The sequence below is a fragment of the Nycticebus coucang genome, chromosome 8, assembly GCF_027406575.1.
Source record: "Nycticebus coucang isolate mNycCou1 chromosome 8, mNycCou1.pri, whole genome shotgun sequence".
Taxonomy (NCBI): domain Eukaryota; kingdom Metazoa; phylum Chordata; class Mammalia; order Primates; family Lorisidae; genus Nycticebus; species Nycticebus coucang.
This window is the reverse complement of record NC_069787.1, coordinates 123,125,867-123,150,873: the sequence shown is the minus strand read 5'-3', so window position 1 is coordinate 123,150,873 and position 25,007 is coordinate 123,125,867. Positions and strand designations below refer to the sequence as shown.

The 25,007-nt window shown below is 44.5% G+C and overlaps 1 protein-coding gene across 3 annotated transcripts in view; it reads right to left on the bottom strand.

The window, feature by feature from the left end:
- Nucleotides 1–377: 377 nt before the first annotated feature.
- Nucleotides 378–25,007, bottom strand: part of KCNAB1 (potassium voltage-gated channel subfamily A regulatory beta subunit 1) — a 441,389-nt gene continuing 416,759 nt past the window's right edge. For all 3 annotated transcript variants that reach the window (XM_053600068.1, XM_053600069.1, XM_053600070.1), the window contains exons 12-13: nt 14,855–14,975; nt 378–7,571 (exon numbers count right to left, since the gene is read on the bottom strand). In XM_053600068.1, coding sequence (XP_053456043.1) covers nt 7,429–7,571; nt 14,855–14,975 — 264 coding nt within the window. In that variant the 3' untranslated portion in view covers nt 378–7,428. The remainder of the gene's footprint in view (nt 7,572–14,854; nt 14,976–25,007) is intronic.

The window sequence follows — 25,007 nt, the reverse complement described above, 5'->3', positions numbered from 1 at the left end:
CATTGCAGGTAGTTTGCATATAAGAACAGGTTATTCCCACAGCGAACAATAATATTTATATTTGGTTTTGATTTGCAGGGTTTTTTGTTTGTTTGAGTACCTTTGAAAAGCTTTAGCCTTAGTGCAGAGTATTCCAAAACCCATTGAGAAATGATATCTTCAGTAGCTAATTATATTCTCTGTTAATACGAAACAAGATAGGATTGCAACTATGTCTCTGTCCATCACTATTTCTGTCAGTTGTTCAGTGTAGCTTGGCTACCAACATAATTTTCATTTCGATTATTGCCTATTTTATGGCATATGCATTTTGTATGTATATATTTTACATAAAAAATACATCTCTTTTATAATGAAAAATCAGATAAAAACTAATGTGAGGTTGGATGCACAAAATGTTTTTATTACTCTAAGCAAGTAAGTTCAGTTGCGTTTCCCAGGAGACACCCCTCAGCTCATTTATATATACAGTAGTTCACTGGTTTGAATACACAATGAACAACCGAAAAAATGATCCATTTCCATCATTAATCTGACATTCTTGGGCAAAACAAAGTCCAAACTTTTATTAGCATACAGGTAGTAGTAATCAAAAAGAAAATTTGTTAAATGTCTTCCCCTAACATTTTAAGAATAGAACTTAATCTTGACATAGATCTGGACAGAAAATAACATTTTAAAATGATATATTCCGTAAATCTCAAAATAATTTCTGTATGAGGAAACTGATCAGAAAATTAGAATTTGTCCATCCTAGAATTTCTACATAAGAGTTAAAGGACCACCCCCATCTCAAGAAAGAAAAACATGTTTTCTCCCTTTTTACAGATAGCAACGCACACTGTAGTCTCACGATTTTTCTGAAGTGGGACAGTAATGGGGGTAAGTAGCCAGTAGTAGCAGGGCTAGATGTACCGCAGACGCTAAGTGCACCCTTTAATCCATGCAGAGAACTTTCATGCGTTTACAGTTTGGTGCATATAATATGATTATAGAATCAGGAAGTTCTTTAACATTTTGCTTTTTACTGGGCAAGTTAATTCACCTAGCATATTCTGAGGAGGAACATAGCATTTTTCATAAAGCCTATGGTTCACTGTTAATAACTCCTCCCAAATCCTAAGCATTATATTGAAAGTCCAGTGCTAATGAAGCTGAACATTTGCCTTTTTAGGTATTTTACAGGTTTACTTACAAAATGAGCATGTGTATATTTATTTTTAAAGCTCAAATATTGAAACTTGCAGAAGTTATGCCTATAAGCAGTTGAACTATAAAGCAAGTTTTAATAAAAGGTAAAACAACACTTAACTGCAGATACATTGTGATTTGTTTAAAGCTAAGTTCCCATAGCAGTGTAACCTTTGCTTTCATAAATTACCCATAATGTCTCTATATGTAAATGGATAACATTATTGGAATTCTAATAAACACACTGGATAAATTCTTGTACAGGGCCATTTTGGATCCAAGCAATAGTAAATATTTGAAAGGTAATAAAGCAGATTAATGACCAGTGAAACAAAACTTGCTGATAATGAATGTGTAAAGATAGGAAAAAAATGTAAAATTGTTTCAGCTTATTCTCCCAAGCAATACTTCCGAGTGAAGATATCCTACTCTGTTTCTTATACATTCAAGTTGCATCTGTGTATTTTGTTCTTTTGAAAAAATATATCTGTACAGCCTTCTTTGGGGTACCAGGTGCCTGAAGGCAACACATCTTTCCCCCATATTCTCTCCACTGCATCGGCATGAGCTGTACAGAGCGATGCAAGAATAGGTGAGTCCAGTCCAAGGTAAGAAAATAGAACAGATTTTCTTGGTTGTGAGTTTTCAGATGTGCACAGTGGTAGCAACAGCAGATACCTCAGAGAGTCCAGGGACACTAGAGGTTGAGCAGTGGACTGCAAAGTGATTCAGGAGATTGGCTAGTAACAGCACTCGGTACGGGGCGCGGCCGCTGTCGTGACCATGCAGCTTCTGCGGCACACGCACTGCCTACGACCTGTAGTCCTTCTTGCTGTAGGGCTTGTTGCGTAGTATATTATCAATCTCGTTTACCACATGCGATGTCATCTTTGGGAGGACCTGAGAGCAAGAGGAGAAGTACAAGGGATGTGGTTAGTGCTGTTTGTTGTGCTTGTTTTTTTTTCTTTCTTTCTTTTTTTTTTTTTTGAGACAGAATCTCAAGCTGTCGCCCTGGGTAGAGTGCTGTGGCGTCACCCTGCACAGCAACCTCCAACTCCTGGGCCTAAGCGATTCTCTTGCCTCAGCCTCCCAAGTAGCTGGGACTACAGGCGCCTGCCACAACACCTGGCTATTTTTTGGTTGCAGTTGTCATTGTCTGGCAGACTGAGGCTGGGTTTGAACCTGCCAGTTCCCGTGTACTTGGCTGGCGCTGTAGCCGCTGAGCTCCAGGTGCCGAGCCTGTTTTTCTTGCTTTTTATTAAGCAAAGTCTTCCAGACTTGTACACAGTCATAAACCACAGCTGGACTGTCAACTTTGCATAAGTGAAGGCCTAAGGTGTATATGAAGGCTCATAGAAAGTTAATACAAGCCATATTTGTAATTTTAAATTTTCTAGTGGCTACCTTAAAGAAGTAAAAAGAAACAGGTAAAGTTAATACATGTTTTTAGTCATTATAGCCAAAGCATCATTTCAACATGCAATCAGTACAGAAAATGCAATGCTTTACCTTTTTGTTTTTATACTAGTCTTTCAAATCTTGTGAACATTTTCTGCTTACAGCCTATTCCACATGTACCAACCAGTTTTTATGCACTGCCTGGCCATGTGTGCGTGAAGGTGTCTGGAGACAAGAAGCTCTGTGCAGAGAGCTCAGGTCTGGGGACTCGGTAGAGAACTTAGTGAAGGATGGCCAGGGTTTGATAGGTGTCCCAGCTAGACGGACTAGCATGAGAAAGTGAAATGGAGTGGTAACAAGTACAGGGTGAGTAGTGAAGGTGCGGGGTGGTAAGAACCAGGGATAGGGAAATTGGGGTCAAGAGTGGAAAGTCTGAAATGCCATTTTGTGGAGTTGGAACTTTGTAGGCAGCAGGGAGCCTGTTAGGACTTGTGATCTGGGAATAATGCCATCAGACACGTGGAGGTCTGAGTTGGATGAGATCGGGAACACAGATTGTAGACACATATTGCAATCCAAACCAAAGACAAAAAGGCCTTACCTAGAATAGAGGCAATGGAGTGGGAAAGGAGGAGGTCTGGGAGATAGGCTGGAGGGTCTTGGTGGTTTCAAGACTGAGTGACAAGAAGGGTGTCTGTGCAGATTGAGATCGGAAACTAAAGGGGAAGTGGTTTGGGAATAAGAAATCTGGTGTAGAGGCTGGCAGGTTCGAACCAGCCTGGGCCAGCTACAACAATGACAACTGCAACAACAAGTGTGGTGGATGCCTGTAGTCCCAGCTACTTGGGAGGCTGAGGCAATAGAATCGCTTAAGCCCAAGAGTTTGAGGTTGCTGTGAGCTATGATGCACGGCACTCTACCGAGGGCAACATAAACTCTGTCTCAAAAAAAAAGAAATCTGGTGTAGGATGTGTTGCGTTTAAGGTGCCTGTAGGACATGCGTGTGGAACTGACTTTTGGGCACAGGAATGCTGGAGTTGATGATTTTCGAGTCATTTCCAGGGACATGCTAATTGAAACCCTTGGGAAAAGATGAGCTCGTCCAGGGCTAGTTCTGAGAAGTGGTCAAAGGCACACATTACATTGTGAGACAAGGGACAAAGGCGGACTTTTCTGGAATAGCCTGACCCTATGTGGAGAGTGTGGTGAAATACAATTCAGACGACAAGTTCTGAGGTTTCAGCCTCAGCCTTCCTTTGCTGCAATCATGTTGGCCAAAGTGACCATGTCTCCACTCAGTAACTATCCTCAGAAGCCTTAGGGGTTGGCAGAACAGTAGAGCTACTCAGCCTGGGAAACTTGGTTCTGGTTAATGTTTTATCGGAAGCTAAAGGAGGAATTTGATTTCCCACTAGCTATGGAGTCTCAGTGTCTAAAAGCTAATGTGTTATTTAAAGTGAGATTGTGAAAATGAGATCGAAATCTGGAAATTGGATTTGTTGGAAGTTTTGTGTCTAAAGTACACTGGGTTAGCTATGTGAGGAGAAAAATTCTCCATTATACGAAAATAAATTTATGATAGAAATGAGATTTAAACGTTAAAAGGATGAAACTGTAAAGTACTTGAATAAAACAAAAGTGTTGCAAAGCAACCTTTTCAAGCCATACTTCTAGAATTTTATGTGAAATCACCTCATTTTTTAATGTTAATAACTATTTTAAAACATTTTAAGCTGCTACAAATCATAAAAACTCCACAGGCTGCCAGTTTTGCAAACTTGTTTTAGATCACCTGGAATAATTGATGGGGTGAGGGACATTGGCCAGTGTTGTTGGGGCTGGCAGGGTGTTGGGGAAGTCCTCCCAGGACTGGGTCACTATTAATCTGGACTTCGGGACGAGAATTTGCCAGGCTGGTATGGTGGTCACTTTACAGTCACAGGACCACTTACATCTAGGGATCTATCTGAGTTGTGTGTGACTGCGGGATGTTAGGGCTCAGGGAGGAGTAATGGGGCTGTGCGGCCTGAGTGTGAACGGCCTGACTGCCGAGGAGCATGGGCTTCTCTTAAGTGAGTGATGGAATCTCAGAAGGGGGCGAAGGCTGGTGGGGGAGGCAGTTCTCTCCACTTTTACTTTCAGGTGGACATGGGGATGTGGAGGCCTGTGAAGGAGTGGTGGGCTGCCCACAGCTGTGGTTTCTGCTCCAGTCTCTCCCATCTGATTTATATAACTTTGGTGTTTGCACACCTTGACCCAGAAGGTGGCCTCCGTGGAGCAGCTGCCTTCTCAGCTGCTGGCACTCCCCACTTTCTGCAGCCTAATCCCACCCCCTGTCAGCATTCCCTGCCACTCAGTCTGCTTTTAGCCGCATCACAACTTAGTCACAGCTTGTCTAGGGGGGACTTTTCAGTGCTGGGCAGGGGAGGTGGAGTAGAAAGTGGGAGGGAAGGCTGGAGAGCCTCCATGGTAGCAGCTTGCGGCTTGGATAATGTTCCTTTCAGGATGGATGCCAACCTCATCCTGTTAACACGTAGAGCCTTGCTAGAGAGGAAATGATTGGGGAAGAAAATTAGTGTCCCCATCCCCTCACCTGCCTGGCCCCCTCCCGCAGCCTCTTATGCTCAGCTCAGGAGTCATCTGTTTCTGCTGTCCCCAGGGGTATGACCTCCTCCTGGGATGGCCGTGATCTTCCTCTGTTAGCATGGCAGGGTTTCTCAGTTCCTCCCTCTTTCTGCTAAACCTCTCTTTCCAAAACCTGCTGAATCCATCCCGTTCTTCTCACCTCCATGGCTACCATCCTTGTCTAAGCCACCATCATTTCTTGCCTGGACCACTGCCCTTGGTCTTTATTCTCCATTCTACATAGTGATCTTTAAACACTCAAATAGGAGCATGGCATGGCCTTTCTTAAAGGATTCCTGCATTGGATAAAGCCTGACCCCTGCAGTCCCTCTTCACTTCCATGCATCTGCTGTCCCCTTTGCTCCCTACATGCTGGCCACACTGGCCTAAGGCTGGCCGTTTCTGAAAAAAGCCAAGTCCCTTCCCGTCTCAGGACCTTTGCACTGCTCTTCCCTGTGCCTGGAATGTGCTTTCCTGGGCTCTTCCCACGTTGTGTGAAGGCGTGTGAGTAATTGTGAAAGCTCAGAATAAATGTATTTCCCAGACACCTCTTGTAAGTATGTTATTTAAAAGAGGCCCACCCATTCTCAGTCCATTACACATTCTGTTTACTTAATAGTGCTTTTGACAATCTGAAATCGTTTTGTATGTTTATCTGTCTCCTACTGAAGGATAAAGCTCTTGGAGATTAGTCAGTGTTTCCTGTGATATCTCCAATGCCTGACGCGTAATTGGCATTCAGAGATCTGCTGAATGATTGAAGGGATAGTTTTCTCAATTTGCTTTTTCTCAGCCAGTCCTGCAGCCCATTGGGGGCAGGCTGCTACTTCTCTCAGTAGTTCCGCTGCGTAGCGCGGTGCAGCCATGGAGTAGGGCTCTGTAAATATTAGTGGAATTGAAATCTTTGGATTGAATTTAGTTCTTTTGTATACAAACCAATCCCTATCTCCTCATCACTGTGTAGCCTTACCTTTTCCCAGAGCACAAGTGAAAACAGGAGAAGTTGGGGTGGCATTCATAAGAGGGAGTGTTTTCCGTGCAGTGACAGGGAACCCCACATGATCCAGGAGGAATTGTGGGCCTGTGCGGGGTTCTTAGAGGCAGAGGTGATGACGCTGCTGCCCAGCCCTAAGAAGGGGGTGGGGATTCATACCATTTACTCTTCCAGTGTATTCTGGGCTGCTTTTAAAAAAGATCTTGAAACCTTCTAAGTTTACTCATGTTTGTCCCACCTCCTGAATTTCCTTCTGGGAGCAGTAACAGGGCCAAGTGGACAGGGAAGAAACTGTGAGAATCCTATTCCCCAGTGAGCAGACAGAAAACAGATACCCTTCCCTGTTTGGCAGGGGGTAGCTTTGCCAAGAATAGTGGGCAGGGTCATTCCTTGGGCCTTTAGCACTGCTGAGAGTGGGGCAGGCTCAGGGCTGGATCTGGCCTTTGGGGACCACCCCACACACACCAAGCCCTATTCCTCTCCTGATAGGGAATGGGAATGGGCCTCTTCGTTTGTTTCTAAGGAGATGTGATCCTGGAAGCCCAAAATAGAATTGAGTCCATTTCTTTTCTTTTCTTTTTTTTGCAGTTTTTGGCCAGGGCTGGGTTTGAACCCACCACCTCCAGTATATGCGGCCAGTGCCCCACTCCTTGAGCTACAGGTGCTGCCCTGAGCCCATTTCTCTCCATGATCTTCATTCATTCAACAGATACTTCTTGAGTGTTAACTAAGGCCATGGAGTACATAGTAGGAACTGAAATGTCAGTGGAGAAGCAAGAAAGAGGTGTTTAACCTTGAAGGCCTTACAGTTTAACAGGAGGCAATTATGCAATATTATCATAAGTGGAGGAATGCAGGATGCTAAAGAGAACAGAAGGGAGGAGCTTGGCACACAGGTTGGCAGTCAACCTTTGTGGAAAGAACAAATGAATAGATGTATGTATATTGTCCCAAAACTTAAATTTCTAGCAAGCTATTAAGCAGGCACTTGTGGTTAGACCTGGGAAGTCAGTCACCAGGTATAACACTGGAATACACTGTCCCCCAGAAACAAACCGCCCTGAAAAGTGAGCTTTGGGAACCCTGCCTGCTGATATCAGGATCCATCTACTGTGAAAATATTCTGCTGCCTCCTAGCCTTTGTGTCCCCACCTCCTACTCCTCACACCCATCCTGAAGGACAGAGGTGGGGAGAGATGGGGCACTGCTTGGAAATATTTTCAAAGGCTCCATGAAATTCCCTGGAGTTCATTGGAAAGAGCTGCAGTACTTGCCTGAATGGCACCCAGGTTCTCAATGAGTTGTTCAGGAGTAGATGATCCCAGGAGCACGGAACTCACACCTTCGTTTCTCAGGCACCAGGCTGGGAAGGAAGAATACTGGTCAGGGTGTCCAGGCCTCTGCACTGTTGATTAGCTTATAAACGCCAGCTACAGCTGTTTGTTCCAGCCAAAAATTCATTAACTCTTTATGGAGGATGCACAGTGTTTTCTAAGATTAAAAAACTGAGCAAGGCCTCTGTTGGGTAAGAGATTTGATAGAATCTGTGCATTTGAATTGTGGGCCTAGGGGCCTTATGCTTTCTGTATGAGGCCTTACCCCCCAAATTTGAGCATTCAATCCACCCACACATCCTAGGATCACGTACTTGTTCCTGAAAACACCTGCTGCTCCTCAGATGGCTGGATTCCTCTCTCCACCTGGGCCCACAGTCTCCTGTCTCTCTCACTGCCTCACTTCCCCTCATCTGCTGTACAGAGTCCTGGATGTCTGATTCCTTCACCTCCACCCACCTGTCAACACTCACTGGTCCTCCCTAACTCAAGGTTCATCCTGTGCTGATTCTCTAAGTTACTCTCACCAACTCTCAAACCCCTCAGTCCTCTCCTTCCTCTGCTTCTCTAGCAAATGCCCATCTGTATTTTCTGCCGCTACTTGAGGGCAGCTGAGTGTACTGGTGAGAGTCAGACAAGCCTGTGGTTGGTATCTCTGTGTCTTTTTTTTATCTCACCCAGCTGAGCTTCCGCCAGCCTGGCCCTTGCTTTCAGTCGTGTCCCTTCTTACAACCTCTGCCCTTGCTTATTCCATCAACCCCGTCCCCTCTGTAGCAGATGACCTCCTCGCCTGGTTTCTGCAGGAAGTGAAGCTGGTTCCTTAGTTCCCTCTCCTACTGCCCGAGCATCTGCTTTGCCACCCTCCAGCTTCAGGGGAGGATGTGTGCTGCCTCTGTCCCAGGCCACACTCTGCCTTGGATCCATCTCCTTTTTGCTTTTTCTTGGTCTTGATTCATACATTTTTTCTTTCTCTCTTCCCAACCCTGTATTTATTTATTTCTTAGTATCATCTTCCTTTTTGTCAACAAAACAAGCTAAAATTTCTTCATTCTAAAATAAGCTTCCTCTAACCCTCATACCTGCCTAGATACGTCCCTAACCTTTCTTCCTTAAAGTTGTAAAAGGTCAGTGTAGACCCCCTAACTTGCCTTCCCTACACCCCAGTCTCCCTTGTCACTACATCCTGGGAGACAGGGTCCCTAGGATCCTTTTTGTGGTTACAGTGGACTTCTCTGTCCTGGAACACACGCACCACGGTCTGTCCTTTCAACTTGCCACCAAGCCTGCCCCTCTTATGTCCCTAATCTTGCTTGGCATCACTAGCAACTTGGCCTCCCAATCTGGAAAACTGGGAGTAATCCTTAAGAACTGTCCTTTTCTGCTCCCACTTTCCCTTTCAATTGCCAAGTCTGGTTGGTTATCCCTTCTAAATATCTCTCTAATCCAGTGGTTCTCGAACTTTAGCATGCACCAGCATGATCTGGAGGGCTGTGAAAGATCGGTTGATGTGCCTTACTCCCAGGGTTCCGTTCCTTTCCTTTTCTGTTTCCTTTTCCCTTTCCCTTCTCCTTTCCTTTCCTTTTTTTTTGAGACAGAGTCTCACTATGTTGCCCTTAGCAGAGTGCCGTGGCATGACAGCTCACAGCAACCTCAAACTCTTGGGCTTAAGCGATTCTCTTGCCTTAGCCTCCCAGGTAGCTGGGACTACAGGTGCCTGTCACAACGCCCAGCTATTTTTGGTTGTGATTGTCATTGTTTATCTGGCTCAGGCCAGGTTCGAACCCTCCAGCCTCTGTATATGTTGCTGGCACCGTTACCACTGTGCTACTGGTGCCGATGGGTTGGCGTCTGTCCGTTTCTAACAAGCTCCTGGGTGATGCTGATGCTGCTGATCTGGGACTGTGCTTTTTAAAAATTTGTGATCTACCCATCAAAATTTATCCATTTGAAGTGTACATTAAATAAGTTTCAGTAAACTTACCAACTACCATTTTTAGTGTCACCTACAGGAATGTCCAGAGTGTGCCATTTACTCAGAAGTGTGAGTGCCGGCTTCTGTGCTCAGGTGACCTGATCACTTAGAGGTGTGAGTGCTGGCTTCTGTGCTCGCGTGACCTGAGGTGTGAGTGCTGGCTTCTGTGCTCGCGTGACCTGAGGTGTGAGTGCTGGCTTCCATGCTCATGTGACCTGAGGTGTGAGTGCTGGCTTCCATGCTCATGTGACCTGAGGTGTGAGTGCTGGCTTCCGTGCTCGTGTGACCTGAGGTGTGAGTGCTGGCTTCCGTGCTCGTGTGACCTGAGGTGTGAGTGCTGGCTTCTGTGCTCGTGTGACCTGAGGTGTGAGTGCTGGCTTCCGTGCTCATGTGATCTGAGGTGTGAGTGCTGGCTTCTGTACTCGCATGACCTGAGGTGTGAGTGCTGGCTTCCGTGCGTGTGTGACCTGACGTGTGAGTGCTGGCTTCCGTGCTCGCGTGACCTGATGTGCGAGTGCTGGCTTCCGTGCTCGTGTGACCTGAGGTGTGAGTGCTGGCTTCTGTTCTCGTGTGATCTGAGGTGTGAGTGCTGGCTTCCGTGCTCGTGTGACCTGAGGTGTGAGTGCTGGCTTCCGTGCGTGTGTGACCTGAGGTGTGAGTGCTAGCTTCCGTGCTCGCGTGACCTGATGTGTGAGTGCTGGCTTCCATGCATGTGTGACCTGAAGTGTGAGTGCTGGCTTCTATGCTCGTGTGATCTGAGGTGTGAGTGCTGGCTTCCGTGCTCATGTGACCTGAGGTGTGAGTGCTGGCTTCCGTGCTTGCGTGATCTGAGGTGTGAGTGCTGGCTTCCGTGCTTGTGCGACCTGAGGTGTGAGTACTGGCTTCCGTGCTCGCGTGACCTGATGTGTGAGTGCTGGCTTCCATGTTCGTGTGATCTGAGGTGTGAGTACTGGCTTCCATCCTCGCGTGACCTGATGTGCGAGTGCTGGCTTCCGTGCTCGTGTGACCTGAGGTGTGAGTGCTGGCTTCCGTGCTCACGTGATCTGAGGTGTGAGTGCTGGCCTCTGTGCTCGTGTGACCTGAGGTGTGAGTGCTGGCTTCCGTGCTTGTGTGACCTGAGGTGTGAGTACTGGCTTCCATGCTCGTGTGACCTGAGGTGTGAGTACTGGCTTCCATGCTCGCGTGACCTGATGTGCGAGTGCTGGCTTCCGTGCTCGCGTGACCTGAGGTGTGAGTGCTGGCCTCTGTGCTCGCGTGATCTGAGGTGTGAGTGCTGGCTTCCGTGCTCGCGTGATCTGAGGTGTGAGTGCTGGCTTCCGTGCTCGTGTGACCTGAGGTGTGAGTACTGGCTTCCATGCTCGCGTGACCTGATGTGTGAGTGCTGGCTTCCGTGCTCGCGTGATCTGAGGTGTGAGTGCTGGCTTCCATGCTCGCATGACCTGATGTGTGAGTGCTGGCTTCCGTGCATGTGTGACCTGAGATGTGAGTGCTGGCTTCCGTGCTCGCGTGACCTGAGATGTGAGTGCTGGCTTCCGTGCTCGTGTGACCTGAGGTGTGAGTGCTGGCTTCCGTGCTCACGTGACCTGAGATGTGAGTGCTGGCTTCCGTGCTCGTGTGACCTGAGGTGTGAGTGCTGGCTTCCGTGCTCGTGTGACCTGAGGTGTGAGTGCTGGCTTCCGTGCTCGCGTGACCTGAGATGTGAGTGCTGGCTTCCGTGCTCGTGTGACCTGAGGTGTGAGTGCTGGCTTCCGTGCTCATGTGACCTGAGATGTGAGTGCTGGCTTCCGTGCTCGTGTGACCTGAGGTGTGAGTGCTGGCTTCCGTGCTCGTGTGACCTGAGGTGTGAGTGCTGGCTTCTGTACTCGCGTGACCTGAGATGTGAGTGCTGGCTTCCATGCTCATGTGATCTGAGGTGTGCGTGCTGGCTTCCGTACTCGCATGATGAGGTGTGAGTGGTGGCTTCCGTGCTCGCGTGATCTGAGCAGCCAGCGCAGTTCAGTTTAAATGGGTGCTGATCCTAGTTTGTTTCCTGCCAGAGGATCTCTCCTCCCCAGCACCCTCCCAGCACATCAAAGGTAATATGCCTGGAATTCATTCCCTTTTTGATTCTGAGAGTTGTGTGGTTAAAAACAAAACTACTTGTTTATGAAGAAAGAAAAAAAAAACATGAAAGAAGAAAAACATGTGAGGGCATGGAAGAAAGGGGAGAGAGAGCGTGTTTTAATTACTCCGACTTTGTGAAGAGGCATTTCATGTATCTGTAATACCCAGTAAAAGTCTGTATCTTGTAAATATTTTTACTCCAGAAAGACAATGTTACCTCTTTCAGAGCTAAATTTAATACATTCCTGGGACTGCAGACCATGTTTTTCTCTGTGCATGTTACTCTGACCACATGCTCTGCGTAAGAATGGATAGAATTTCAGGTCTGGCATGCCTAATTCTTTGCAAAAACATCATTGTCATTATCATTTACTGGCCTCTTCCTCTTTGCTTCACATATGCAATGTCCCTTTACTCGAGTTTGTGAGGTATGTATTATAGACCCATTTTATAGATGAGAAAATTGTTATCAGGTTAAGTACCTTGCCTGTGGCCACATAGCTATGTTTTTCTGCGTTTGTGAAAGCTGTGAGCATGCTAACTGGTCAAATTACATACATTCTTTGAATTTGTTTTTTGAAGAAAGGATTAAAGTGGCAGTCACACGGCATCCCTCCCCCAGCTACTTCTCATTTCCATCTTTCCATGACTGTTAACCGCCACTAACATTTCCCTTCCTTCCGACCTCAGAAGAGCCAAGCTACCAACAAATTTTCTATTAAGTTGTTTCATTTGCATAGATCTTATCTTGAGCTTTTCATATCACGGGTTTACTGTATCCACGATGTCCCAATTCCTGCTGTTTCTTAATCCCAAGGACCTTTTTCTAGGATCAGCACCCATTTAATTCTTCTCTCACAGCTACCACATGAACTCTTATCTTCAGCTTCTTCATTTGTAAGCTGAGATAGTAATAGCATATCCCCCATTAAGATCTGTAACATGGGGCTGGTTACAGCACAGACTTGATAGGATTGTTCTGGTCAAGGAGATGAGCCCCTGAGCATGGAGGGCTTATCACAGGGCCTGGGACTATCCCATCCGGGGCTGGAGCCTACCTACATTCGTGTCCTATGGATACCCTCTCGCCACCCGGGGCTGTTGAGCACACAAGGTGTGTCTAGCCTGAATTGAGGTGTGCTATATATGTAAAATGTATCTTAGATTTCAAAGACTTAGTAGGAAGAAAAAGAGGAGAAAATATTTCAATTTTTCATATTTAGTAAATGGTGAAATGAGATTTTGGTTCTATTGGGTTAAATAAAATCCATTATTAAAATTAATTTCACCTGTTTCTAAAATTTTTTAATGCGCCCACCAGAAAATTTAAAATTAAGTACAGTTGTGTGTTGCTTTAAGACAGAGACACATTCTGAGTCGATGATGTCATCACTGTGTGAACATCGCAGAGTGTACTGACATGAACCTAGATGGTATCGCTTCCACGGCACAGCTTAGTGCTCCTGGAACACCATTCTGGACAGCGCCACTGTACTAAATACTGCAGGCGGCTGTAACACATGGTATTTGTATATCTAAACATAAAAAGGTACAGTAAAAATATGGTATAAAAGAAAAAATGCTACACCCGTGTAGGGCACTTCCCATGAATAGAGCTTGCTGGACTGGAAGTTTCTCTGGGTGAGTGGGGAGTGGATGTGAAGGCCGAGGCATGACTGTGCACTTCTGTGGACTTCTGCACACTCTATGCTTAGGCTATACTCTGTTTATTGAAAAAAATTCTTCTATAATAAATTAACCTTGGCTGGGCGGTGCCTGCAGCTCAGTGAGTAGGGTGCCGGCCCCATATACCGAGGGTGGCAGGTTCGACCCCAGCCCCAGCTAAGACTGCAACAACAATAACAAAACAACAAAAATAGCCAGGCGTTGTGGCAGGCACCTGTAGTCCCAGGTACTGGGGAAGCTAAGGCAAGAGAATCACCTAAGCCCAAAAGCTGGAGGTTGCTGTGAGCTGTGATGCTATGGCACTCTACTAAAAAAATAAATTAACCTTGGCTTACTGTAACTTTTCTACTTTAAAATGTTTGAATTTTTAAAAAACGTCTTGGCTCTTATAATACTTAGCTTAAAGCAACCAATGTAATGCACTACTATGCAAAAATATTTTCTTTATATCCTTATTTTATAAGCATTTTTCTATTTTTTAAAGTTTTTTTTTTTAACTTTTTAAACGTTTTTGTTAAAAGCTAAGACAAAAACACATTAGCTTCATCCTTCCCAAGGTCCGGATCATAACCACCATTGTCTTCCACTTCCACATCTTGTCCCAATGGGAAGGTCTTCAGAGGCAGTAACATGCATGCAGCTGTCACCTCCTGGAACACTCCTGAAGGACCTGCCTGAGGCTGTTTTACAGTTAACTTAAAAAAAAAAAAATAAGTAGAAGGAGTACATTCTAAAATAATGAGTATAGTATAGTAAATACATAAACCAATAACATAGCTGTTATCATAGTCAAGTATTATGATCTGTGTATAATGGTATGTGATAGACTTTTGTATGATGGTAGCGCATCCGGTTTTTTACACCAGCATCACCACAAAGATGAGTTATGCCTTGTGCCAGTTTGACTACAGTGTCACTAAGGCATCAGGAATTTTTCAACTCCATGGAAATTTTATGGAGATGTAACGTGTGTGTGGTCCATCCTTGACTGAAAGGCGCTTATGCAGCCCAGAACTGTATGTGGTTCATACATCTTTTTTGTGAACGTGCAGTGCTCATGGTTTTCATCTGTTACCTACCAGTGACCATGAGTTTTGGACTCCCCAGCATCAGAAGAGCACTGGTGTGGCCCTCAGGAAGCTTCAGGGTGAAGCTCCTCCCCTAGGAGCCTTGGGCCTCTGTCTCAGCCCTGTGTCTCAGCCTCTCCCCAACCCTGGCTTAGCTTCAACAGAGGTTGAGACTTGAGCCAGAGGAAACGTATGTCACTGCACAGCTCGCCCCGACACGTGGGAGGGCGTGTGCGCAATCACTGACCTGTTCTCCTTTAAACCGTGAGGACGGAATTAAGAAGGGAAATCCTGTAGAAAACGTAGAAAATCCCCAAGAACCCTAAATAATTCTCTTTGTATAGGATTTACCAGGACTTTATGCTCCAGAGCATAATTATGCTCCTGCAATAGACACTCTGTGTAGGGGTGTGGATCAGCAATAGAAGACTTGTCTTTTCTGTGCTCTCAGCGGAAGGCTTCCCGTCCTGAGTAATTTCCTTACCAACGGCCAGCTGAGGTAGTGTGCATCCCAGACGCTCAGCAATTGGGGAAAGGTCTTTTAGCTTGTTTTGCTGTTTTCTCCCTTCTTCGCTTACAATTCTTTCCTTCAACCACTGGTAGCACTGGGGGTAAGAATAACATTTAAATATTAATGTCTAGTAAAGGCTTGATGTCAAAGATTGTTAATTAAATAAAATATAAGAACCTCATGATGAATCCCGAAATCTCCTTGGCTTTGACTTTATGTGTCACAGTGACAAGATGCCTATGTCTTCGTGCAAAGAGATGTTCCCACAGACTCAGTCCTTATTGCACATTGATTTTGCCTAATATTTATCATTCAAATTGGTCAACATGCACAAAATTTGTTAAATCCTGGATGATAACATGTAAGCTGTAATACTGTGGTCTTCTAAGTGGAGGAAATGATATTTCTTATTGGAACAGCACAGTTTTAGTATATAGCAAAGAAAAAAAATGCATTTACATTTACCTAGCTCTATTATGTTTCCTTTGGTTAAGAAAGCTGGGCACCAATATTTCTACTCAAAGGAAGTATTATTTTACATTCTCGTTACAACTGTCTTTCTCCCTCTGGTCTTCATTCTTTTTATAATGGGGCCTCATCATGAGCTTCCCCAGCTCCTTCCAAGAAGCAGACATGGTATAACTGACAGGTTCCAAGTACATTTTTAAAATTTTTACGTGGATCAAGACTTTCTCAAATGAGTATCACCTAGTGTACAACTATTAAAACTTAAAAAAGTAAGGAGACTCAAAATAGGAAACTGTTCTTCAGAACCTATGAGAAGAGATTGACCTTGATCTGTAGACTATGCAATGAGCCTATTTTCCTAAACAGAAAGCAAAAAATCTTCCAGAAATTCTCAATGCCCTACTTTCCAGAAGATTCTGCCCTTACTATGAAACAGGGAACAATAGACTCTTCCCTACAAAGCAAGAACTTAACAATAATACCCAAAGGGAAAGAATGTTTGTAAGAATATTAGTCTGTCTTAGTGAAAATAATGAAAACCTGTGGTACTGTGTGGCAAGGCAAACTTTCTCTGTTGCACGTATTTGGGACGTAATTGCCATCACAGATCTTTTATCTTCCCGAAGGCTGCAGAAAATCCACTCCACCCACATGATTTCAATAGGCTGCTGGCCTTTGTTTTTTAAGTATTTTTCATCATTCTAATACAGTATTTCCAAAGGAAAGGGTAACCACATTGTGTTTGTGATTTTTGGAATGATTTTGCAAATTTGTAAAAAAAAGAAGGGCAAGCCGCCCCCATTCTGTTTTTCTCCTAGATCGCAAAAGCTTGTGGTCTGGCTCCCGACTTGGGAGTTTGCTTGGGGAGATGGCCAACAGATTTCCCAGCCTCAGCTCTGAAGCCTCGACTGCTTCCACAGGAAGGGTGGCCTGGAACATCTCCACATGTTGGTGCCAGTTATGAATAGGAAAGGCATTGCCATCAGGGCGCAGGCAGCTTTCCTGGACCAGGGTGTTGGACCAGGGTGCTGACCAGGAAAGCTGCCTGGGCCCTGATGGCAATGCCTGTTACTATTCATAATTGGCACCAACATGTGGAGAGATGTTCAGAGACACCCTGAACTTACTTTTGCTGTCCTTAGTGGAAAAACACCACCAATCCTCAATTAAATTTTATAACATCTTTCAGGGGACCGACATTATTCAAACAAACAAAGATTGAAAACTAATAGCCAATCGCTTTGTGAACAACTGGTTCTTTTAGAGGAGCTTGTGACATTACAGTATATAATATACCCCACGTGTAAAGAATGAATAATGCATTAATCTTACGGAACTCCTCCATTTTTGAAATCTTATGTACAATGCATCTTTTTCTTAGGACTTGTTTACAAATTCGTGTGTGTGTGTGCGCGCGTACATATGCAGTTGTATTACCCCCACCCCTGCATGTTGAGAGACAGACTCCTAAAAGCAAAAAACATCAAACTTTCATTTCTTGAGATCCTTTCTCTCCACCCTCAACACTAAATCTCATTGTCACTTGAATCATGGGAAGTAGGGTTTTTAAAAAGTAGAGACTTCATTTTTATGCTGCTTTTTTTTCATACCACAGGAAACAAATGTGTTTTGGAAAGAAACAGCTATAACTATTTTGCAAATGGAAAAATGTTAGCAGAGGGAGGAGATGAGGCATTATTAAAATATTAATTAAATATGGAAGCAAACCAGAGTTTTTTATAAGGAGGTTGGTGTGGGTGGGGCTGTGACAATAACAAACTCAGCTTGCTGACTGAGTAGTAATCTATGAGCCAAAAGATGAACCTCTTCCAACCTATTCCATTGTCTACCCCACGTCACGGTACTGATTTGATTACATGTGGGTCTTTCTTTCTAAACTGAGCAGATAGAGGACAGGGACAGATGGTGCAGGTTGTCATCTCCAAGCCTGACACCTGTGGCTGGCAGAGGCGGGGCTCGGCCATTGTCGTGGTGATGGAGGAGCCAGGGAAACCAGAGTTCAGAAGGGTCAGAACACATTTGTTCAGTTTTTCAGATTGGTCACAACACCCCCCTCCTCTGGGACTCCACAGAGCTTGCGGTTTCCATATTATTTCACAATTCACTCCTTGACATGTCTGTCTCTCTTGCAAGCCCTGGCGCTACCCCGTGAGGGTTGAGATTGTCCCATCATCCCTGTATTGTGCACCTTGTCCTGGGTACACTCAGTATTTGTCAAAGGCACAATTGACAAATGAGCTTTTCTCCACAGGTCAGTGGGCTATGAGTTTTAGATATATTACAAAATTCTCTGAAATTTCCTACAGCCTGTTTCCTTGCCCTCTTCAAAGCTGCAACCATTGTCTATGTGTCCCCAGTTTATAGGTAAGGATATGGGGGTGGGAAGAGTCTGTGAGACTTGCTCCAGAGCCCTCACTGGCTGTTAGTCTTGGATTGGAACTCAGGCAGAAGCTGGAGCCATGGACAGAATCAGTCACATTAGCATCCAAGACTATTGACTTGTACTTAAACATCAGTCTTTGGCTCAGAACAGCAACAGAGTCTTCACTACTGAGGGTGAAATCTCTAGGTAAAATGCTTTCTGATATTTCACTAAACTGCCCCATCCTCACTTGCTTAGTGTGAATGCTTGAGGAGCGCCTGGACCACCCCCGCCTCCCCCAGCTTTGGTTCACCAAGCTGTGCATTCTCCCTCTTTTCCTTTGAGAAAGGGGTACATATTTTTACCATTTTTATAGAAAGCGTTTTGCTCTCAACAGGGAAGAAGCTTTTGATAAATTTTATTACACGATTCCTTTCTATTTAAAAGGAACGTCACTAATCTATTTCAGACGTCACTGATCTTTTGTTAGGGCTCATTGAATTCATTTAACAGACATTTACTGAGTACTTATTATGTTCCAAGCTCTGTGATGAGTTCAAAGAGACGTTCTAGTTCTGTCCTGGGGGTACTCACAAATCATCTAGTAACTGGCGTAGTGTTTTATAGTTGGGTGACTCCCGCTTCAGCGATTTCCTTACATGCCAAGTTTATACTGCCTTTCTGTGGAAAATACCCCTGACAAGGTGGCACGTGGCCCGAGGGGTCCCACTGTGTCATTGATCTAATGGGTCGGTGCGTGACCCAAGCTTGATCAATCTTTTCTGAACTGACGCTGGTAAAGAAAAGATCTTTTTCTCAGGTTATATGCCTTTAAGAAGGTAAGCCTGCAATCACCAGTTTTCCAGCTTCTGGCCTCACAGAGGAGACTCGTTTTAGTAGAAGAAAATGATGACCACATGCAGAGAGAAAGAAAAGAGATGGAGATCCCCGACATGTTGAGGTCCTGGGAAGGAGTCACTGCAGAGGCCAGCCTCCCTCCATCCTTCCCCAGGACTGTCAGGGTGAACCGATGGAGGCCTGTTCTCTGATTAGATTAGTTTCAATGCATTCTCGAAATCAGAGAATTCTAAGACTCTATAAGATGTGTTTATGGAATAATAGAGAAAGTTCAAATAACTCAGTTTTATAAATCTAGGGCAGTCTTCACAGAGGTAAAGACAACCAAGCTATCTTCAGCATGAGGAGGATTCCACAGGAGGATGGAAAGAAGGATGTTTCTGGGGCAGAGGAGAGGACAGTGCATTTGGGTGGAAAATGAGGTGGTATGATATGGGGAGAGACAAAAATGGGAAAGTCAGCTGTGCTTAGACCCTCAGGGGATGTTCCTGAGCGCCTTGTTGTAGAGTTTGGGCTTTGTCCTGTAAGCAGTGATTGGAAAGTCACTGGAGGTTTGTAAGCAGGATTATGATATGGTGAGATTATTATTTTAGAAAGATGGTTGGTTTACAGTGGGGGAGACTAAGAAAAGGTAAAGAAATCAAAGAGTCCAGATAGGAGGATACTGCAGTCAACCTGAAGTGATGAAACACCTAAACAAAGGCTGTGCTAGGATGGACCTCTGGGTCGGGATGTGGTCTGGAGGAGTCACCGCCTGGCTGTACGGGAGAGAGGAGAGGAGGTAGTGGCAGGTCATGCCTGGGCTTCTGACCAAGATGACAGGTGGATGGGGGAGGCCTGTCAGCCAAGAAGGAAGGGCAGCTTGTAGGGGCGAGGGTAGATTCTATTAGCCTGACAGATGCCCATGGGACATACACTTGGGGATGCCTAATAGAAAAGCAGAAGCAGTGCTGTGCCACTCAGCAGAGAAGTCAGAGCTGCTGACACAAGTGTACAAGTCATTGTGAGAGTGGAAGGACAGATGCAGGGCCCAGAAAATTCCTAGGGTAGTTCCTAAAAGAGCCCTAAATACTTACAATAGACACAAACTATTAGTGTCTTAATGTTATTGGTATAATGACAGCCAACGTGAAGCAGAAATCACGTATGTATTCTATTTTAGGGCAGGGTAAACACTGCCAACTCATTTGCCTGCTGGCCCAGCTGTCTATTTTTATTATTGTTATTACTGATAGCATCCTCATTCTCTTGTAAGGTTTTTTACCTTACAAGATAAGGTGTAGGGCGGTGCCTGTGGCTCAAGGAGTAGGGCGCCGGTCCCATATGCCGGAGGTGGCGGGTTCAAACCTAGCCCCGGCCAAAAACCACAAAAAAAAAAAAAAAAAAAAAGATAAGGTGTAAAAGATAGTTGTTTCCTTTAGTTTTTTGTTTTAGTAACTCTACTTAAGTGGCTTTCCTAAGTGCATATATATTTCTCCAAAAACATTGAGGTTGATAATTGGGAGCCTCAAGTCTGCGAAGCTCTAAAGAATGCCTGTGTTAGCTACGCTTCATCCGTCGAGAGCTCTTACTGTTTATTGTTAAGGATGATCCGGTAGCTCCTGAGTTGACTTAATAAAAATCAACAATAGAAATGTTTCCCAAGGTGCTTTTGAGCTTAGCCACCTTCGAACATTTTATCTCTCTCTCTCTCTCTTTTTTCTCCTTTTGCTGGTGGATTTGTGAGAGCTTTTTTCAGCTATTTGCAATCTTTTCCAAACAGTGACGGAGGTTAGAAGATCATACATGCCAAATATAGCACAGCTACTTCTTCCTCTTTTAGAAACCTGGGTTTGAAGGGAAACAAAGATATCTTTGGAAAAGATAATTAACTGAGAGTCAGGAGACGTGGGTTCTAATATCCACCTTATCTTTTATGAGTTTATAGTCTTAGATTGTCATTTAACATCTTTTTTTTTTTTTTTTTGAGACAGAGTCTCAAGCTGTCACCCTGAGTATAGTGCCTTGCTGTCATAGCTCACAGCAACCTCAAACTCTTGGGCTTAAGCGATTCTCTTGCCTCAGCCTCCCAATTAGCTGGGACTACAGGCGCCTGCCACAATGCCTGGCTATTTTTTGGTTGTAGTTATTGTTGTTGTTTGGCAGGCCCGGGCTGGATTCAAACCTGCCAGTCTCAGTGTATGTGGCTGATGCCATGGCTGCTGAGCTACAGGCACCAAGAGTTATTTAACTTCGTTTTTTTCCAGATTAATATGAGGCCACATATGATTAAGTTATATTGTTTTATCTTGTTTGCATTTATAAAGTAAAGGTCCAGTTGTAGCTCTGCCCTTCACCCAGGAATTGTGCCATATACTCGTATACTATACCCATCAGGTGGGAATTTTTAAAAAGCTGAATAGAATTCCATGGTATACATGTGCCACAGTTTCTTCATTCATTCATGGATTGATGAGCAATTGGGTTGTTCCCACATCTTGGGTGATTGTGAATTGAGCTACTGGAAACTTTCAAGTGCAAATGTTCTTAAGGTAAAATGAATTTTTTTCTTTTGGGTAGATCCCTAGTAATCATATTTCAGCGTGAACTGAAAGGTTTGCTTTTAGTTCTTTGAAGATTCTCCATACTTCTTTCCAAAAAGACTGTACTACTTTGCGGTCCTGCCAACAGTGCATGAGGGTTCCTCTCTCTCTGAATCCACGCCGGCATCTGCAGCTATGGGACCTTGTGATGTGGGCTCTTCTCCCTGAGGTTAGGTAATATCTCAAAGTGGGTTTGATTTGCATTTATCTAAGGATTAGGGACCGTGAACATTTTTTCATGTGTTTGTTGGCCTATTGAACATCTTTAATCTTTAATTTCTGCACCTGGAAAAGGTCTACCCTCTGATACAGTTAGGGTGAGAGCAAGCATCGAGCAAGCATGGAAGTGCTTTGCGCTTGTCAGCAAGCCTCTGAATGTGGCCACATTCTTAGTGACAACAGACAAAAACCCACTGTAGACTACACTCCACGGGAGAGACCCTCTAAAAACTGGATCTACCTCCCCTACTAGGGTGCCACGGTGTTCTCCTGCCAGGCATAAAACTGTATAAAACTGTATATATTCTCTACCTTCAATTCTGAGCTCCCAGCACTCTCCTCCACTCTCACTCTGAGGTCTGGAGGCCTATCCCCCAGGAGTCCAGATTCTTGGGTGATTTGTCGAGGGGCGTGAACAGGGCCTAGACTGCAGCTGGTCAGTGCTGATTCTGCAGCACGGGAGGGAGGAGAGGACAGTCGGCTGAAAGGGAACCACACAAGAGTGGCAGTGCCCCGAGGCACAGAGCAGCAGCCGTTTTTGGCAAAAATAGGGCTCACTCCTGAATATTCTGAAGCCACACCCCCTGTCTCCTTGGGCAACCAGAGGAGGCCAGGCATCTTCTCAGGTGGCAACCACCACAGAACAGATCTGGGATGGAAACGCAGGCCCCATGAATAAAGGGTTTGAATGAGACAGTACGAGCCTGGGTGGAGTGCAGGGACTAGAAAATGCACGTACAGAGCTGGGAAATTCCCAGGGTGGGGCTGACCCAGAGGACCGCTTTACTGAGCCTAAGACACACCCAGCCCTCAGGGGATCATTAGCCTATAGACAAAGGAAGGCAGGAGGCTAGAACTGACAGCTAACTGAATACAAACCTGCAGGAGCAAAGACAGGGCCTGAGGCACAGGCTCTGGGAACTCAAAACAGCTTCTCTTCTGCAGGGGAATTTAGCAGGGACAGAAACAAATTCCCATAAAGTTGTTCTGTTCTGTCAGTAACATCAATCAGGGGCGGGGCTAAAACTGAGTGAACACACCCCAGCCTCCATCAAGTGCCCGAGGTTGTCAGGCCTCACCTCCCACTGCTAGATAAGAGGCAGAGCACAGTGGCCTGCCTGAGCAGATATAGATTTCCTTGTGATTCAGGCAGGTGCAAACCCCTGGAGTATCTGTTCACTACAGGCAATTGGGTCACAGCCCTGTGGGGCTATCAGTGACTGGGTGTGACAGAGGTGCAAGGTGGGGAAGGAGGCATCAACCTTCCCAGACTAATCTATTTGCTGGGTGGGTCCTCCTGACTTCATGGAGCACCGGAGCAAGTCATATCTGAGTTGTCACCAGACCCCTGTGATCCAGTTGCCAGAGATCTTTTAAACTCTCCCACCTGAGACAGGTGCTGACTGAGACAATTGATTTGGACCTTTTGAACTGAGCCAATCGCCCGAGGACTACTCAGTTGGTGCCCTGGGTGTGTGGTTGTAGGAAGGTTTGATTTTCCTTTTCCAATTGTTGCCTGTGAGGGGCGGGGTGACTTAATTGCTGGTATTTCTCCACAGCTGAGACTTCAACCCACAGTAATTGTTTCAATAGGGTCGGACAGAGACCAGCTGAAAACAAGAAAGAATGACTTAGCCCCACTACACCAAACAGGTCCCCAGTTTCTCAGGCCATAGCACTGTATGGGTCCTCGACAAAGCTCCAGGCGAAAAATCAAATGGTGTAAAATAATCACGGGGTGGAATAGGCGGAAAAACTCTGGTAACACGAATAACCAGAATGGATCAACTCCCCCAAGGAAAGATATGGCAGATGTAACTAAAGATCCCATTCATAAACAGCTGGCTGAGATGTCAGAAATTGAGTTCAGAATTTGGATTGCAAACAAGATTAATGGAATGAGGAAAATTTGGAATTAGAAATTCAAGGAGCAATTCAAAAGTCGGAATAAGAAATTCAAGGAGAAATTCAAAAGTTGTCTCAAGAATTAAAAAAATTTAAAGACAAAACCACCAAAGATTTTGACGCACTAAAGCAAGAATTTGCAGCCCTCAAAGATCTGAAAAATAAAATAGAATCTCTTAGTAACAGAGTGGAGCAAGCAGAAGAAAGGATTTCTGACACTGAAGACAAAGCTTTTGAATGCTCCCAAACTCTCAAAGAGGAAGAGAAATGGAGAGCAAAAACAAATCATTCTCTCAGAGAGCTCTGGGATAATTCGAGCTAATATCCACCTCATTGGAATCCCCGAAAGTGATGAAGTGGCCTCACAAGGCACAGAGGCCCTTCTCCATGAAATTATGAAAGAATTTTCCAGACATGCCAAGAGATTCTGAAATTCAGATAGCAGACAGTTTCAGAACACCAGCATGACTTAATCTGAATAAGACATCCCCCAGACATATCATAATTAACTTCACTAATACAGCCAGACGTAAGAAATCCATTACCTACAAAAGGAAGAATATTAGAATGACTGAAGATTTCTCTGCTGAAAATTTTCAAGCCAGAAGAGGGTGGTCATTGACTTTTAATCTCCTAAAGCAAAATAACTTTCAACCCCTGGTCCTGTATCCAGCTAAATGGAGTTTCATTTATGATGGAGAAATTAAATCCTTTAATGACATTCATATGTTGAAGAAATTTGCCATAACCAAACCAGCTCTTCAGGATATTCTCATCCCTATCCTCCATAATGACCAGCCCAATCCTCTACCACAAAAGTAAACTCACTCAGAAACTTTTGATCAAACTCCAACTTCCACAGTGGTGAAAGGATTAAAAATGTCCACTGGACTTTCGAAAAACTCGATACCCCAAATTTTACCATATTATCAATATTCTCCATTAATGTGAACGGCTTAAACTGTCCTCTAAAGAGGCACAGGTTAGCTGACTGGATACAAAAACTCAGGCCAGATATTTGCTGCATACAAGAGTCACATCTTACCTTAAAACATAAATATAGACTCAGGGTAAAAGAATGGTCATCCATATTTCAGGCAAATGGTAATCAGAAAAAAGCAGGTGTTGCAATTCAATTTGCAGACACAATAGGCTTTAAACCAACAAAAGTGAGGAAGGATAAGAATGGTCACTTCATATTTGTTATGGGTGATACTCAATATGATGAGATTTCAATAATTAATATTTATGCACCCAACCAGAATGCACCTCAATTTATAAGAGAAACTCTAACAGACATGAGCAACTTGATTTCCTTCAGCTCCATAATAGTCGGAGATTTCAACACTTTTTTGGCAGTGTTGGATAGATCCTCCAACAAGAAGCTGAGCAAAGAAATTTTAGATTTAAACCTAACCATCCAACATTTGGACTTAGCAGACATCTACAGAACATTTCATCCCAACAAAAGTAAATACACATACTTCTCATCAGCCCACGGAACATACTCCAAAATCGATCACATCTTAGGTCACAAGTCTAACCTCAGTAAATTTAAAGGAATAGAAATTATTCCTTGCATCTTCTATTCTATTCTATTGCATTCATCATTCAATAAAAGTTGAACTCAGTAACAACGGGAATCTGCATATTCATACAAAAACATGGAAGTTAAATAACCTTATGCTGAATGATAGCTGGGTCAGAGATG